Here is a 16,986-nt window from a genome sequence, read left to right on the forward strand (position 1 = left end):
AGAATTCTCAGAAGCCCACTAAAACAGCAGAGAGAACTGATCTACCTTAGAGAATGACAGAAGTAATAATTTCTAAGCTAGAAAGTACAGGAATGACTAGCAAGGAACAAATGAAAAATCTATAGAATGATTTCGTCATTAAGCTCTTCTCCCTCCCAACTCAGTGAGCTCAGTATTTTACATACAAGTGTGTATGTGCATGCTTACACATGTGCACATATACGTACACAGAATTCTGTAAAAATGGAGCCATCAGGAAAGGAAAACAAATTTCTTGGAACTATCTGAACTTTTATTTGGCAAGATTTTTTAAAATTTAATAGGAGGGCTGGATGAGAGTCAAGGAAATATCCCAGAATACAGAGTAAAAGAGAAAGACAAAGACGTAAAACTTCAGAAGACAAACAAAAAGAACATGGTGAATCAACCCAGGAGCTTCAATGGCTGACTAATAACAATTCCCTAAGGAGAGACTAAAGCTAATGAAGGGGAGAAACTTATATTAAAAACAACAACAACATATTTCCCAAAGCTAAAGAAAATCACAAGCCCTCAAAAGTAAAATAATCAAACAGTAAAAATGTAAAATGTCTTCATTAAAACTAAAATGAAAAATTTTAGTAAAACAATTAGAAATTGAAAATACAAATGCTTCAAAATAAAACAACAGCCAAATTTTTATATTCACTTGAAGATGCTATGTTCTCAGCAGCAAGTTAGTCTTAAATAAGCTATTATACTTATAAAAAATTAAGTTTATATTATACAAAGTTTAAAAGAGGTAAAGAAATTGATAATGTCTCTTAAAATTTCGGGATAGGTATTAACTATTTGAAGACATTTACCCTTTTCTTTAAGGGGGCCCTTTAAAATTTCAAGATCTTCAATAGTTCAGTGAAGGGGCAAACACAATTTAAACCATTATTTGGTATTAACAAAATTAACATATTTCATGAAAACATAATATCAAACTAAATAATAAATGCAGCTCATAAAATGGTTTATTTAGAACCTTTACACAATCTAGTCATTTCAGGTAAATTTTCTTTTCTTTTTTTTTTTTTTTTTATATTTTATTGAGTTTTTACAGAGAGGAAAGGAGAGAGATAGAGAGCTAGAAACATCGATGAGAGAGAAACATCGATCAGCTGCCTCCTGCACACTCCCCACTGGGGATGTGCCCGCAACCAAGGTACACGCCCTTGACCGGAATCGAACCTGGGACCCTTCAGTCCGCAGGCCGACGCTCTATCCACTGAGCCAAACCGGTTTTGGCTCTTTTCTTTTTTTTAATAGATGAGAGAGAATCACTGATCTGCTGCCTCCAGCACGCCCCCCATGGGGATCAAGCCTGCAACCCAAGCATGTGCCCCAACCAGGAATCAAACCATGACCTCCTGGTTCATAAGTTGATGCTCAACTACTGAGCCACATCAGCCAGGCTCAGGTAAATTTTCATGACAGCTACAAATTGGTCATAACAGCTGTCAAGCACATCAACTATACATTCTACAAAGCTGTACACATTTTCTTGAAGATTCAGGTTCATTAGCAACATCATGTTTGAGGCTAGGTTGCAACTGGGCTCAAGGTCTTGCACCCAAATGGGTAAATAAGCCCTCTTCAAGAAGGCTAAGATTTTTAATCTTAGTGTCTAATTACTGCCTATACTGTTGCTAAATACTCAATCTTTTGTCCCTTGTAATTTACTTTTTCTCCTTATAGACTCCCCCCCACCCCCATTATCATTGGTCCCAGAAGAAAAGTTTGGCCTTTTTGCCAGTAAGAGTTGCTTTCTTTCAGTGATTTAAATTACCCAATCACAGAATATTCCAGGGTATGGAAGAGATCATTTATTCAGTATTCAGCATTATTTCTTTTCTTTTTTAAAAAAAAAAAAATTTTATTGATTTTTTATAGAGAAGAAGGGAGAGAGGGATAGAGAGTTAGAAACATCGATGAGAGAGAAACACCAATCAGCTGCCTCCTGCACAGCCCCCACTGGGGATGTGCCCGCAACCAAGCTACATGCCCTTGACCAGAATCGAACCTGGGGCCCTTCAGTCCGCAGGCCGACGCTCTATCCACTGAGCCAAACCGGTTCAGCCAGCATAATTTCTTACTGTTGTTCCCTAGCTCCCCAAACCAGTAGTTATATGTCAATTTAGAGTGGTCCCAGAAGGCTTACCCCTAGAAGGCCAAAGTTATATCATCAATTATATACATTTTTTTAAAAGATTCATTCATGTTTGAAATAATAAACTGTGTTGAAATATTAAAAGTTTACAAATAGTCTATTTGCAACAAAACCTTATTTCTTTCCAGCCACTCTTTGGCATAACAACAAAAGGCCAAATTCCTCTTATGAGCTTCTGAGGCAGACTGCAGGGCTCAGCGCCACATAATAATCCTACAGGCTTTTAACTCTATCAGGTTTGACTGCTGAGTTACTTCACAGTCATTTGACAGCTTAGTTTTATAAGTTTGGGTAAGGATAAATACAACTAAACAGAAAGATACCTGAAACTTATAATTGATAGTCTTTATAGTGCTTCACAAATCCAAGTTTGCTGAAGTTAAGCTTATGTAACATTCAATAGATAATAGGTTAATAACCAGAATATATAAAGAGCAATTATAAATAAGCAACAGAAAAGTCAAACAACCAAAAAGTTGCCTAAGGATGCCAGAAGGTAATCCACAGAAAAGGAAATACAAATAAACAAACCTATGCAGATGATCAACCTTATTAGAAAGCAAAGCTGTTTTTGAAAGGGTGAGGTATTTCTCACTCATCTGATAGGCAAATTTTAAAAAGATAAATAACAACAAAAACTGAAAAGAATGCAGGTAAGTGGTAAAGCCTCTTTTGACATAAGTTAGTTAGAGCTAACGCAATTTGAAATAAATAAAGAACTTGGATCCAGAAATTCTACTTTTAGACTACTTAAAAAAATATATATGTGTGGGTGTATGTGTATATACACATATACGTTTTGTACAAAGGTATTTTTTCACAATCATTTAGAAAAATAATGTGATTAAACAATCTAAAATTCCATAACAGAAAAAATGGTTATAATACATCCATACTATGGAATTCTATACAAAGTTCAAACAAATAAGGCAGCTACACATGATTGCATTAAAAAAAAACTCTATGCCATATTGAGCACACAGCAAATGGCAAATATATATTCAGAATGATACAATTTATGTAAACTCAGTAAAAACAAAACCATTTATTTTGATAGTTAATATGCATGTAAGGTATGAAAAGACAAATTCCATACTAATAAAAGTATTCATCTCAGCTTATACCTATGACCGAGGCTTACAGGTAGTTTGAAGGGGACCTTTGCTCTATCTGCATTGTTTGAATTTTGAAAATAAGATTGTATTTGTCTTAAGTTCATAATTCAAAACGAAGGAATAAAAAACAACATAGGAATAGTGCAATTCAATTGTTATATATATGTTCACATGATAACAGTATGTGCATTACACGTGAGAGATTAAATATGCAGAGTATATGAAAATGTTATAGCTATAAATCTCTATATATGTATTTCTATATTGTTTACTGTGCAGATTTTTAATTTTTAATAAAGGTGTATTACTTTAATTATCCATAAAATACAATAAAGGTATTTCCATTTTGAAGAAAAGAATGAACAGAAGGTTACCCTCTGAGCTTTATAAGAGATTACTTTGATTTTTTAAAAATCAAGACATTCCTAAACAGTCTGAATGCATTTATATACCATCTGAAAATAGAAAAACTAAGTAACTGTACCTTGGTAGCCATTGAACCTATCTATATGTTTAAGAAATAAAATCTGAATATGGCCCAAACCAAGGGCAACATTTAAAGTTGCCTGTAAATTACAATTTACACAAACAACTTGGCAATATCCTAAGTATATGAAAACTTGATGGCTTTTACCTTAAAAAGTAGTAGTTAAAATTAAATTGTTACTGATTTATATAAGGTCATATAAAAGTTACATAGATTCTTTTTTTATGGAATAAACCATAACAATATGCAAAACAAAATTACTATCATATTTCCATTAACATGTACATAATAATTTAAGTGACCGTTACTAATATCATCATTTTGGTAAGTTTGCATCCCATTCCTCATGGTTCCAAGGGAACAAACGCCTTAGAGCAGTGGTTCTCAACCTTCCTAATGCCGCGGCCCTTTAATACAGTTCCTCATGTTGTGGTGACCCCCAATTTCAATGTTACAAATTGAACATAATTAAAGCATAGTGATTAATCACAAAAACAATATGTAATTATATATGTGTTTTCCGATGATCTTAGGGTGACCCCTGTGAAAGGGTCGTTCGACCCCCAAAGGGGTCATGACCCACAGATTGAGAACCGCTGCCTTAGAGGAAAATCATTGCATAGTCATAAGGAAGGCTAAAGCTATTAGAATTAAAACTCCCAAATACTGTCAGTCTTCCTTAACAACTTAGTGAAAAAATGCACAAAACATTTTTGAGTAACCTCAAATTTCCCTTCATACATATCTCTGTTTTGATGCAATTAGAAAGTATACCTCTAAATATCTTAACAAAAGATTTAATAATGAAAAAAGAAAAAAAAACCTAAATTATTATGTGTTAATGAAGGACAATACAAATGCACTAGATTTGGTTCTAGTTGTTCTGTGCCTGGGACTTATAATCTCAGCAAGCCTCAGTTTTCTAATCTGTAAAATGAAAATACCAAAATACTCTGTATACTTCACAGAGTTATCTGTACCTGACGAGTTAATGTATACTAAGTATACAAAAATGCTTTGGGAACTAAAATGCATATTAGAAATATTTTTTAGATGATTGCTATCATAATAAAGCACTGGCAAAATCAATTTTTAATCAAATTAATATCCTATATAGAAACTGCAAAAGAGTAAATATTTTCTAGAGAATTGTTTACTAGGGACAATGACAAATTACAAGCATATTAATTAAATAGGGTCTATGGCAAGCCATTTTGCTTCTTTTACTACTTTATACCACAGAATTCTACTTGTTGTGAAATACCACAGGAAAGATGTCAAGCTAGTTAACCAAACCTTCCTGCCAAAATCTGTCATTCTTCCAAAGGCCATGTTCTCTCTTTAAAGCTTTTGCATATATTCCATGTTTCTTCCAATAACGCTTCTTCGTATCTACCACCAAAGACTGAGGGCTTGCTTGGGTTACAAGGTAAATTGTCCCCTTATATTTGCCAGATCTCAGACAGACATATCAAGTAGAAAAAGATACCAAATGACAAGTAAGCACACACGTGCATACATCATACATGAGTGTATACACACACACACATCTTCTTCATTCTTTAGGGAGAAATATATTCCTTACATAGCAAATGATTGTCACTTTAAAAGGAAGTGTATAACACAAGCAAAAGAAGAAAAATAAATCTTACTCACCATCTCCCATAGCCATTCAGATGGTCCAGGGAGCTCTTTCTCAAACCAAGAGGTCAAACAGCACAGCAAATAAATGCAGCTCAGTGCCTGCGCCACTGGGCTCGGCCTGCAGCCTGCAGACACCGGGAGCACTGTGTGACCCAGGCTGTGCTGCAGCTCTGCACCGCAATAGCCAACAGCTGCTACTCCATTTCAAAATAAAAGTCTGGGGTCTTGTTGAAAACCCTCATCTAATTTAGCTGAGCCTAGCAGTGCTTGATCAAGATTATTCTTTAACTGCATACAAGCAGTTAGATACAGGTTATGATGTTTCTCCTTGTGCTGGCTGACTGAAATGTAATGTAAGAAAAGCTCTGAGAATCAATAAATGCCATTCCACGGGGGAGGGGGGACTTTTAATGCAATCATCAAAACACAAGGCATGTGTTCAGCAATCATTTTCTGCTTCCCTAAAGATATGCATGTAATCAGTAGCAATCACATGATCTGATGGATTAACTGATTTGCGCCTTTTTAAAAGGTTTTCATCCTTTTAATATTTACAAAAGGAGATTGCTAGAAGTGCACCAACAGGAATAGTCCAGTTTCCATGATTAACTGCTCTCATTATGCAGGAAGCATTTCTGGCTGCCGTAAACAAATCACGTCAAAGGCAGCCCATCAAAGGCTGTTCTGTGTGTGGACAGCAGGGCCACGCAGAACAAAGCTTGCTTCTGGTGGAGACAGAAGCTCTCCAGTGCGCAGCTGCAGGGACACGGAGCACCCTCCATCCAAACTGCACAACCATCAGCACATTGTCAAGCTCAGAGAAAGCCCTGGGGCTCATGGTCACAAACAGATACGGTACCTTTAAAAATCAACATAAGAGGTGCTTTGCTTTTCACCAAAGGGTATGTTATAAATATATATATATATATATATATATATATATATATATATATATATATATATATATATATATATATATATATATTAAAAAAAGCTAAACTGTAGGTTACCTTATTGCCTCTAATATGCCAAATATCAAGGTAATTTGATATCCTAATTTCTATGCATGATTTTATAGCCAGCCTCCTAGAGCAATTCTTTTCCTAGGAAGTGTTTCAAACAGAGAAGCTGGGAAATACTTTACAATGATTACATGCCTAGACTGCATTCGTTTCTACACATACACTAGACAAATCAGAATTATTCAGTTTTTTCACAGTGAAAGAGAAAAAAATTTGCAGTCAGAACCACCAACACTGTTGGTGTTTACATCTTGATTAGCGTAGGAGACTGTCTGGAAAGCTCCATGACGATACCAGGGCCTGTTATAATCATAGTGGCCTGCAACTTTCAGTCTTTTCTTTCAGGCAGGGCTGGTGTCCCCTCCTTTCAATCACAATCTGATTAATTTCAAATCCAGTTTCCTTTTACTAGCAAAGCTAATTCCACTGCACTCAAGACAAAAAGTGCTGTGTATTTGTCACTAATTCTAAACTAAATGAAATACTCAAATCTTAAATGATACAATTTACTTTATGTTCTTCCAGCTCATCCCTAGCCTCACTGGGCTCTAGCCAACCCTGACCTCCCTATGTCCTTTTCTACCTCTGGGTCTTTATGGTCACATTTTCTCTGTCCCAAACACTTTTCCTATCATTTATGCCATAATTAGCTTGTTCTCCTTTATCAGATCTCAATTCAAATGTGTCAACTCTCAGAGAAATCTGCCCCACTATTCTAAAGTGGCATCACTGAGTTAATTACCAACTCCATATCCTATTCACTTTATTTAATGACTTAAGATGACAGCTTTTAGCTATAATGACTCTTAAAAAGTCATACCACCTTTACAACAAATCCTCTGGTTTTTGTTTTTGTCTGTATTTAGCAAAAAGACTTTTCATTCACAAACACTCTAAGTCAATATAAGAAGTGTGATGTTTCATTATTATGGTTTCAGACAAAAGCATACTAAAAAATTTTACTTACTATGATAGTTTCTAGTCACAGAATATCATATAGAACAAATCTGAATTAAATGCCATGTTTGGGTAAACTCCCAACAATTTGCTTTGCATATGTACACAAAGTGAGAGAAAGAAAAGGTGGTATCTTTAATGGCTCTTCAGTCCATTATGTGCATTAATCTATATATATATATATATATATATATATATATATATATATATATATATATATATATATAAATAAACCTAATATGCAAATTGTCCCCATGGGAGTTCAACCAGGAGACCAATCACTCACTATGATGTGCACTGACCACCTGGGGGAGGGTGGGAAGGGGGCGCGGAACAAAGGAAGGCCTTGATCGGCCCTGATCACCGGCCAGGCCTAGGGACCCTACCTGTGCCGGAATTTCATGCACCGGGCCTCTAGTTATTTTTATAAGTTTTCATGTTGAGCCTTTATTTTGACCTAAAATAGTTTCTTGTTCTATTACTGTTTTGTTTAAGACTTTTTAATTGATGTTGTTTTTTTAAGAGAGAGAGAGAGAGAGAGAGAGAGATACATCAATGTGAGAAGGAAATATCAATTGGCTGCCTCCTGCATGCCCCCTACTGGAGATGGAGCCCACAACCTGAGTATGTGCCCTGAGTAGGAATCAAACCAGCAACCTTTCAGGGCACGAGATGACACCCAACCAACTGAGCCACATGGGTCATGGCCTGTTCTATTACTTTTAGTTTACAGTTTTAGTTTGAGTGCACAATAACAATGAGCCAATAAAGGGCTAAAAATGTTGTGGGGGAAAATTGTGCAGAAATAAAAAAGGAGTTGAATAAATCTTCATTACATTCTTTGGGTACAAACTATTTTTTGCATTTAATTTGTTACTTATAAAAATTTGTTTTCAGTGTTTGATACATTTGTCTACCTGTGACAATTATTCAAGTATCCTGGACTGAGATGAAATATACTATTAGTGGAAATAATTTTTTCATTTAATGGCTTTTGATTTGGCAGCAAGGATTTTAGGAATAATTAAATTAATTTAAATTAATTTCATTAAACAAAGGGTAATTGTATTTCGTCCATCACCAACTGTATGCACTCTGGATTCCCATGTGTTCCTTGTTTATGATCTCTTCTCCCTTACTAGAATGTAGGCTTGCTGAGGTAGCATCTTTAACTGTCTTCTGCACTGCTGTGACATGATCTAATTTTAAGATCATTCTCACTTCTGGGTAAAAAAAAAAGAATTCCAGAGGGCAAACATGGAACTGTAACATGTAATAATCTAGGTAAAAACTATCTACTGTAACATATAATAATCTACGTAAAAACTGAAGGAGATTCAGAGTGGGGTTTTAGCAGTGGAGATGAAAAAAAAAATTTGGGATATATCAATATTTCAGAGGAAGAAATGACCAATTAAGTTAGACTAATTAGTAAAGGACTAATTAGTAAAGGACTAATTAGGAGTTAATCCAGATTTCTAGCCTAAGCTAATAGTGGTACCACTGACTGAAATGGGTAAAGCAGGGAAGAACAGGAAGAGACAACAGGGTTTCAATTTTGGACATGCTAAGTCTGGGATGCTCATTAGGCATCCAAATGGAAATGTCACAGATGCCACAGGCTACCAAATCTAGAGCATAAGGGATAGACTGAATGAGGGCTAGAACTACACATTTAAGAATCATCAGAAAATAGTTACCAAAGCCTTTGGGCTAAATTAGGTCACTGAGAGAAAATAATGACAAGGGAGAGGAGGGGGTTGAGGGTAGTCAACATGATAAACAGGCTTCCCTCTACTAGTCTCCACCCTTATTAACAAATCCATTAAAGTATTTTTCAATGACAGCATAATATTTTCATCAAAAACATCATGGCTGCTTGGCTGGTGTGGCTCAGGGATTGAGCGTTGACCTATGAACCTGGAGGTCACAGTTCAATTTCCAGTTGGGGCACATGCCCAGGTTGCACGCACAATCCCCAGTGGGGAATGTGCAAGAGGCAGCCCATCAATAGTTTTCTCTCATCATTGATGTTTCTCTCCCTCTCCCTCCTCTCTGAAATCAATAAAAAATGTTTTTTAAAACAAAACAAAACATCATGACCAATTTCTATACCCCAATATACTGTATATGTATAACAGATTTTAACATTCACATTTGACCATATTTACAATATTCAGAGCATAACCCCCAATACAAAAATATCTCTGAAGGCTCCCCTAAGAGAAATAAGTGGCAGATACCCCAAGCCTCCTTGTTTATGGAGAGATAAACAAGAGAAAAGAAATGAGACTTAAAGAATAGGGGATAAAATAATCTTCTATTTTGATAGTAACAGAAATAAACTCACAAAACACAATTAAAGTACTTTCAAAATAAACCATACCAAATAATAAATATTTTAAGGTTATAATATCCATTACACTCTTTTTCTTAGAGTTGTAACTACAAAGTTTGGAATACACAAGTGAGAATGCACTGTAAATGGTATGAAAACACAACTCTTAATTTAAGGAATTTTAACAACTCTTCATCTTCCTGCTGTTTCTGGTTTCTATGGAAATGGGCAGAGGTAACTGCTGAGAAAATAAGGACAAGGCACTTAAAACACCTTCTATTCAGAGGAGTGATAAACAGCTGGCCGTCAGGGGAAGTACCAGTAGTACTGAAGTCAATTTATGCTTCTAGAACTAAGTTTAGATTAGGGTAGACACAATCTTTTTAACACTAATTTCTCACTCCACCTGCTTTCCTGCAACAAAACAAGGTTCAATCTTGGTTTAATCCAGAGGGGAAAAAACCCCACTAAATTATTTCAGAAACTAGTTTTCCTATTATTTAACTATACAACTTATATACCAAATTATTTCACCAGCATCATTTACATAGTACTAAGTTAATCACACTCTCTTTAATAGGAACTTAATTCCCTAGGTGAAAAACCATCTATACTATCTTTTGAAATAGAATATATTTTTTACATAGGGCTAATTAATAATTAAAGACTGAAGTCTAGGTAAATGGTACCCAATGAAACCAAATACAACTTAGTATCCTTACAAAAAGTACAGCAACTACAAAATCAAATAAACGCCACATACTAACTTAAACTTCTTATTCAGAAGCCAAAGATAATTATGTTGGTAAAGTTCCTACGTCTGTGTTTCTTCACCAGTGTCATCACTGGTAGTCTACACATAGGTGTAATAGAGCCCATCAACCCCACAATTTCTACTAAAAACAACAAAGTAAAACGGTTACTATGGGAATAAAAAACACATTCCATGCATGAAACGTAGAGGACAAGAAGGTCACCATATCTTCAACCCAGAAGATACAAAACATAGGCAAAAGAACAGGATCATTTTGCACAAATGAGTACACCCATTATTAATTTTCACTTATTCTAAGTAAGTGCAAATGGCCAGCAGGATATAAAGACTTTATTATTATATCCTGTTTTAAATCACAAAATCAAATCTGATGTAACAGTTGACTTGAAAACATATTTTAGTGTCTAAAAGTTTGTTAATAATCTTAGAAATGTTTAAGAACCAGAATAATTTAATTATTCTTACCTTTGCAGACACTCAAAATCATACCGCCTGAATTTTGCACTTCATCAAATTTGGCAAATATCATTTCTAATCTGGGAATAAAGAATACATTTTGTTTGTTTTACATACACTTTAATGAGGAACAATTCCTTTCACCATCTCCCTGAGAAAAAAACAATTCCAGGGATTTAGTTAGGTCTATACAACTCTCTTTTACAATGAACTCACTTACTGAAAAGAAAGACAAAACCCATCTCTCTTCAGTTGACAGAACCAGCCAAATACAGATAGCACTCTCCACACTTGTAGGCATATTTGTGAAATGGTAACTTTAACACAAAGCAGTTTCCCATGTTTCATCATAAAATTATTTCTCGAACCCATCAAAAATACTTCAGTTCCAACTTTATAATGAATCCACTCAGTCACCAATACACCCTTAAAAAGTACATAGAACCATGTTAAGGAAACATAAAACCAGAGAAATCAAACTGGGCCCATATAAAACAAGGAACTTAACAGATAAATGCTGTGTGTGTTCTGACTGCTCCACTGAGCAGAATATGACCACTATGAAAAAAATAATCTAATTTTCAAACAATTACAATATTCAGGATATTACACAGAATTTATTATATTGAATTGACCAAACTGAATTCTTGCGAATAAATGCTAGATGAAAGAGGGCAATGGTTAGTGGAACCATCATCTGAAGAAATGGGTAAAGCAAAATTCATTCATATCAGAAATGTGTCCAGTATTTTGAAGACTCAAAATACTACCTATAAATAATGAGGTCATGTGCTAAAAGAGTAGAAAACACACTACGTGGTTGAAAAATCCAATTGTACACGCCTTGTACCTATGTAGTCCTTCCCATCCTCTAGCACCTAGTTAGAGAAACATCATAGAGAAGACTGACGGAAGCGTAACACAGAGGAAAGAACTATGAACTGAGAGTCAGGAAGCCTTCAGGTTCTCACCAACTAGCTGTCACTACTCTGGGTCTCAGAGTCTTCATCTGCCAAGTGGCTAGCCACTTAGGAGAGAAGCCACAGGTAGGAACAGGATTAATAAGTTGCTGGTGTATTTCAGTAAGGACATTAAAGTATAAGCCATCCACATATGATAAAATCCCTATGAGGCTAAAATTACAAATATAACTTAAGAAGAAAGGAATATTGTAGGCCAATTTTATTTTGAGCATAACGCAAAAATCCTAAGCACATATGTGGACGCTTAATTTATAACAAAACGAACATTGAAGAAAAATGTTTTTAATAAGTGGTACTGGGTCAAGTGGATATCCATATGGGGGAAAATGTATCTGAACCTCTATCTCACACCATTAAAAAAATATCCCATGTGTACAATAAACCTAACTATAAATAAAACTTCAAAACAATTACACAGAGAATGTCTTCACGACAGAGCAGGCAAAGATTTTTTTAAACCAGACACAAAACGTGTTTAATCATAAAGGAAATGACTGAGAACTACATTAAAATTAAGACCTATTCACACCAAGAGACATCAAGAAACTAAAATGGCAAGTGACAGGGTAGGAGAATATATCTGAAACATATATATAGCTAACAATGGGCTTATATCTAGAATGTATTTTAAAAAGTCCTACCAATCAATTTTTTAAAATGACAAACCACCCATGCCGGGCCTGCGTGGTTCAGGGACTGAGCATCGACCTATGAACCAGGAGGTCAGGGTTTGATTCCCAGTCAGGACACATGCCAGGGTTGCAGGCTTGATCCCCAATAAGGGGCGTGCAGGAGGCAGTCAATCAAAGATTCTCTCTCATCCTTGATGTTTTTATCTCTCTCTCCCTTCTCTGAAATCAACAAAATATGTTAAAAAATAATAAAATAAAATGACAGACCACCCAATTTTTTAAAATGGGCAAGGGACCGGAAAACACACTCTACGGGAACATACCCAAATAACTGATAAATTTGAAATGGTGCTCTTCTTTATTAGTAATCAGAAAAGTGCAGATTACAACCATATGAGGATATATGAACCAGAAACCTAAATTAATAAGAGTAACAAGTATCAGTGAAAATGTAGAATGGCAACTTGCAAACAGTGCTAGTGAGAATATAAATAGGTACAACCACCCTGGAAAACTGTCAATATCAACTAAAGGTAAATATACCCTATTAGAGGCCTGATGCACGAAATTCATGCAAGGGCCATGGCCCCGGCCCCAGCCACCATCTGCTGCGGCTTTGTCCGGAAGGCCATCTGGTCTAATTAGCATATTGCGCTTTTATTATTATAGATGGCCCAGCAATTCCACTCAGATATATTCCAAGAGAACGAATATATTCATACACCAAAAGAAACATATAAGAATGCTTTGAACAGAATTATTCATAAAGCTACAAATTAAAAAACAACTCAAAAGTCTATCAACAGTATGGAATAATTAAGTATGGCCTACTCACACAATGGAAAACTATAAGACAATGAAAATGAACAACTGTAGTTGAACCCAATAATACAAATGTATCTTAAAAACATAATTATTGCCCTGGCCGGTTTGGCTCAGTGGATAGAGCATTGGCCTGTGGACTGAAGGGTCCCAGGTTCGATTCTGGTAAAGGGCATGTACTTTGGCTGTGGGCTTGATCCCCCATGTGGGGCGTGCAGAGGCAGCCAATCAATGATTCTCTTTTATCATTGATGTTTCTATCTCTCTCCCTTCCTCTTTGAAATCAATAAAAAAATACATTAAAAAACCCCCACAAAACCATAATATTAACCAAAAGAAGCCAGATATAAAAAACTATACACTATATGATTCCATTTATATAAAATTTAAAAACTGAACTATGGTAATAGAAGTCAGAATTGTAGTTACTTTTCAGAGGGAGAGAAAAGGGAAGGATTAAAATGGATTTGGGGCCAGAACCGGTTTGGCTCAGTGGATAGAGTGTCGGCCTGCGGACTGAAAGGTCCCAGGTTCGATTCCGGTCAAGGGCATGTACCTGGGTTGCGGGCACATACCCAGTAGGAGATGTGCAGGAGGCAGCTGATCGATGTTTCTCTCTCATCAATGTTTCTAACTCTCTATCTCTCTCCCTTCCTCTCTGTAAAAAATCAATAAAATATATTTAAAAAATAATAAAAATAATAAAATAAATAAAATGGATCTGGGGAGGCTTCTAGAATGTTATAATATTCTACTTCTTCACCTGCATGACGGATACATAGGTGAATTCACTTTGTGATAATTTACAGAGCTTCATACTTATGATTTATGTACTTTTCTGTATGGATGTCATATTTGAATAAAAATTTAAAATAAAAGAAAAATAATTTCAATAAAAAATTTTAAATACATAATTTATTATATATGATATGTATATAACACATATATACATATATATTTAGGGTGGGGCAAAAGTTGGTTTACAGTTGTGAGTACCCAAAACATAGTTTATTCTTATATTATTTATTATTGTATTCTTTTCCATGTGAATGACAGTAAAACTACTTTTGCTCCACCCCACATATACTCTCACACATAAATATATGTGGTAACATGATTTCTTTTATCCACTTAAAATAATATAGAATATATTCAAATGAAATTCTTGTTAGCCCTACAAGCAGAAAGCAAATTAGTGAATAAGTAAGCAAAATACTTATTTATTGGACAACCTTATCACCAAAAAATTAGCCCTTGAAAAAAATCTTACATAGTAAAAGATAGCCAGATGTAATATTTATGATAATAAAACACACAACCACCTATGAAATAGTTTTGCTCCTCTTAACACCCCCTGCCAAAAAACTAGTCAAGTCTCCAGATCCAACTACCAATTTACAGGATATGAAGACAGAAGACCATGTTAAACTGCACCACAGGAAAAGAATTAGCAATACCTAGAATATGGGAAACTTTATAAGATAAACTACTAGACATATTCATAAAATAAAATACAAGGCAAAAAAATAAATAAATAAATGCTGGGTCTACATGAAGATTTAAAAAGACATAAAACATATCAACTAACTGTTGGACTTTATTTGGATACTGATTCAAACAAAGTACCAAAAATACATAGATACTTATGACATTTGAAAAACAACTGGAAATTTGAACCTTGACTGCATATTTGATTTTACAAAATTATTTATAAAGAAATTTAAGGTTTGAAGATAGTATTGTGGTTGTAATTGAAAAAAATATTTTCCCCCTTAAGAAATATATTAAACTAGAGGCCCAGTGCATGAGATTCGGGCACTGGGAGGGGGCGGTGAGGGGGGGTCCCTCAGCCCCACCTGCACCCTCTCACAGTCTGGGACCCCTTGGGGGATGTCCGCCTAAGCCGGCAGTCAGACATCCCTCTCGCAGTGTGGGACCCCTCGCTCTTTACTTTACTGCCCGCCTGCAGTGGAGGCGGGAGAGGCTCCCACCACCACCGCTGAGCTTGCCAGCCATGAGCCTGGCTTGTGGCTGAATGGCGCTCCCTCTGTGGGAGTGTCGCTCAGCCAGAAGCCAGGCTCGTTGCTCCTTAGCGCTGCCTGAGCTCTCCCTTTTATTATCTATAATAAAAAAAGCGTAATATGCTAATTAGACTGGATGTCCTTCCTGATGACCTTTCAGATGAAGCCGCAGCAGCGGGGGCCGAGGCAGAGGCAGCTGTGGCAGCGGCAGGGGCCAAGCCCCTTGCACGAATTTCATGCACTGGGTCTCTAATATAGGATAATTACAGAGGAAATGTTATGATGACTTGGATTTACTTCAAAATAATATAGTACAAAAGTAAGTAGGTAAGGATATAACATACAAAACTGGCCACAGTTGTTAACTGCTGAAACTGGGCAGGGAGTACATGAAGTTTCATTGTACTATTCTGTTTAATATGTTTGAAATTTTCCATAATAAAAAGGTAAGCCCTAGCTGGTTTCGCTCAGTGGATAGAGCATTGGCCTTCGGACTGAAGGGTCCTGGGTTCGATTCTACTCAGGGCACATTCCGGGGTTGTGGGCTCGATCCCCAGTAGGGGGTGTGCAGGAGGCAGCCAATCAATAATTCCCTCTCTTCACTGATGTTTCTCTTTTTCTCTTCCTTTCCCTTCCTCTCTTGACATCTAAAATTTCATTACAAAAAGAAAATCTAATTGGAATAATGTCTTAAATAAAAATACAAACTCTAAGAAGTAGTATAGAAAAAAGTATCTTTGAAAAAAAAAGTTCTGACACACTGGAAGCTCCTCAAGAGGAATGTTGTTAACCTGATCGCTGCTACTCTGCTGATTCAGGATCTTCTTTTTTATTTCACTAGGTTTTAAAGGTAATGACTGATTCTTATATAGTTTTCTGTTAGCCAGTATCTTGTATAGTACCTTTCAGCAGCAGGTACTCAAAAAATAATTAATGAATGGATTACTATTTTTACTAAATCCTTGCTCCAACCATCTTCCAAATGATGACCATACTGCCTGGTATCAAAAGATAGTTACCTACACCCTGGCTGGGTGGGATCAGTGCATTGGAACCTTGTCCCATACACCAAAAGTTTGTGGGTGAGATTCCCAATCAGGCACATACCTGGGTTGTGAGTTCAATCCCCAGCTGGGGAGCATACAGGGCGGGGGGGTGGGGGGGAGTTGTGGCAACCAATCAATGTTTCTCTCTCTCTAAATAAGTAAATAACATGTGTGCATATAATGAAACAGTGTCCAAAAAGATTACTTTTTAAAAAAAATATATTGTTATTGATTTCAGAGAGGAAGGGAGAAGGGGAGAGAGAGAGAGAGAGAAACATCAATGATGAGAAAGAATCATTGACTGGCTGCCTCCTGCACACCCCCTAGTGGGGATTGAGCCCGCAACCCCGGGCATGTGATCTTGAGTGGAATCGAACCGGGACCCTTTGGTCTGCAAGCTGATGCTCTATCCACTGAGCCAAGTCAGCCACGGCAAAGAACTTTTTAAGTGGTGATAACCTATATATCCTCTTGTATATTTTGAATTTCAA

At 36.1% G+C, this 16,986-nt stretch overlaps 1 protein-coding gene across 31 annotated transcripts in view; it reads right to left on the minus strand.

Moving 5' to 3' along the window:
• The window catches only part of CLASP2 (cytoplasmic linker associated protein 2), a 145,736-nt gene that overhangs the window by 114,085 nt on the left and 14,665 nt on the right, over positions 1-16,986 (minus strand). For 30 of the 31 annotated variants that reach the window (XM_059664174.1, XM_059664175.1, XM_059664179.1 and 27 more), the window contains exon 7: positions 11,001-11,071. In XM_059664174.1, coding sequence (XP_059520157.1) covers positions 11,001-11,071 — 71 coding nt within the window. Of the gene's footprint in view, positions 1-5,455; positions 5,588-11,000; positions 11,072-16,986 lie in introns of those variants that run through there. The other variant, XM_059664195.1, reaches the window with a different exon arrangement.

This window comes from Myotis daubentonii, chromosome 14, assembly GCF_963259705.1.
Source record: "Myotis daubentonii chromosome 14, mMyoDau2.1, whole genome shotgun sequence".
Lineage (NCBI taxonomy): Eukaryota > Metazoa > Chordata > Mammalia > Chiroptera > Vespertilionidae > Myotis > Myotis daubentonii.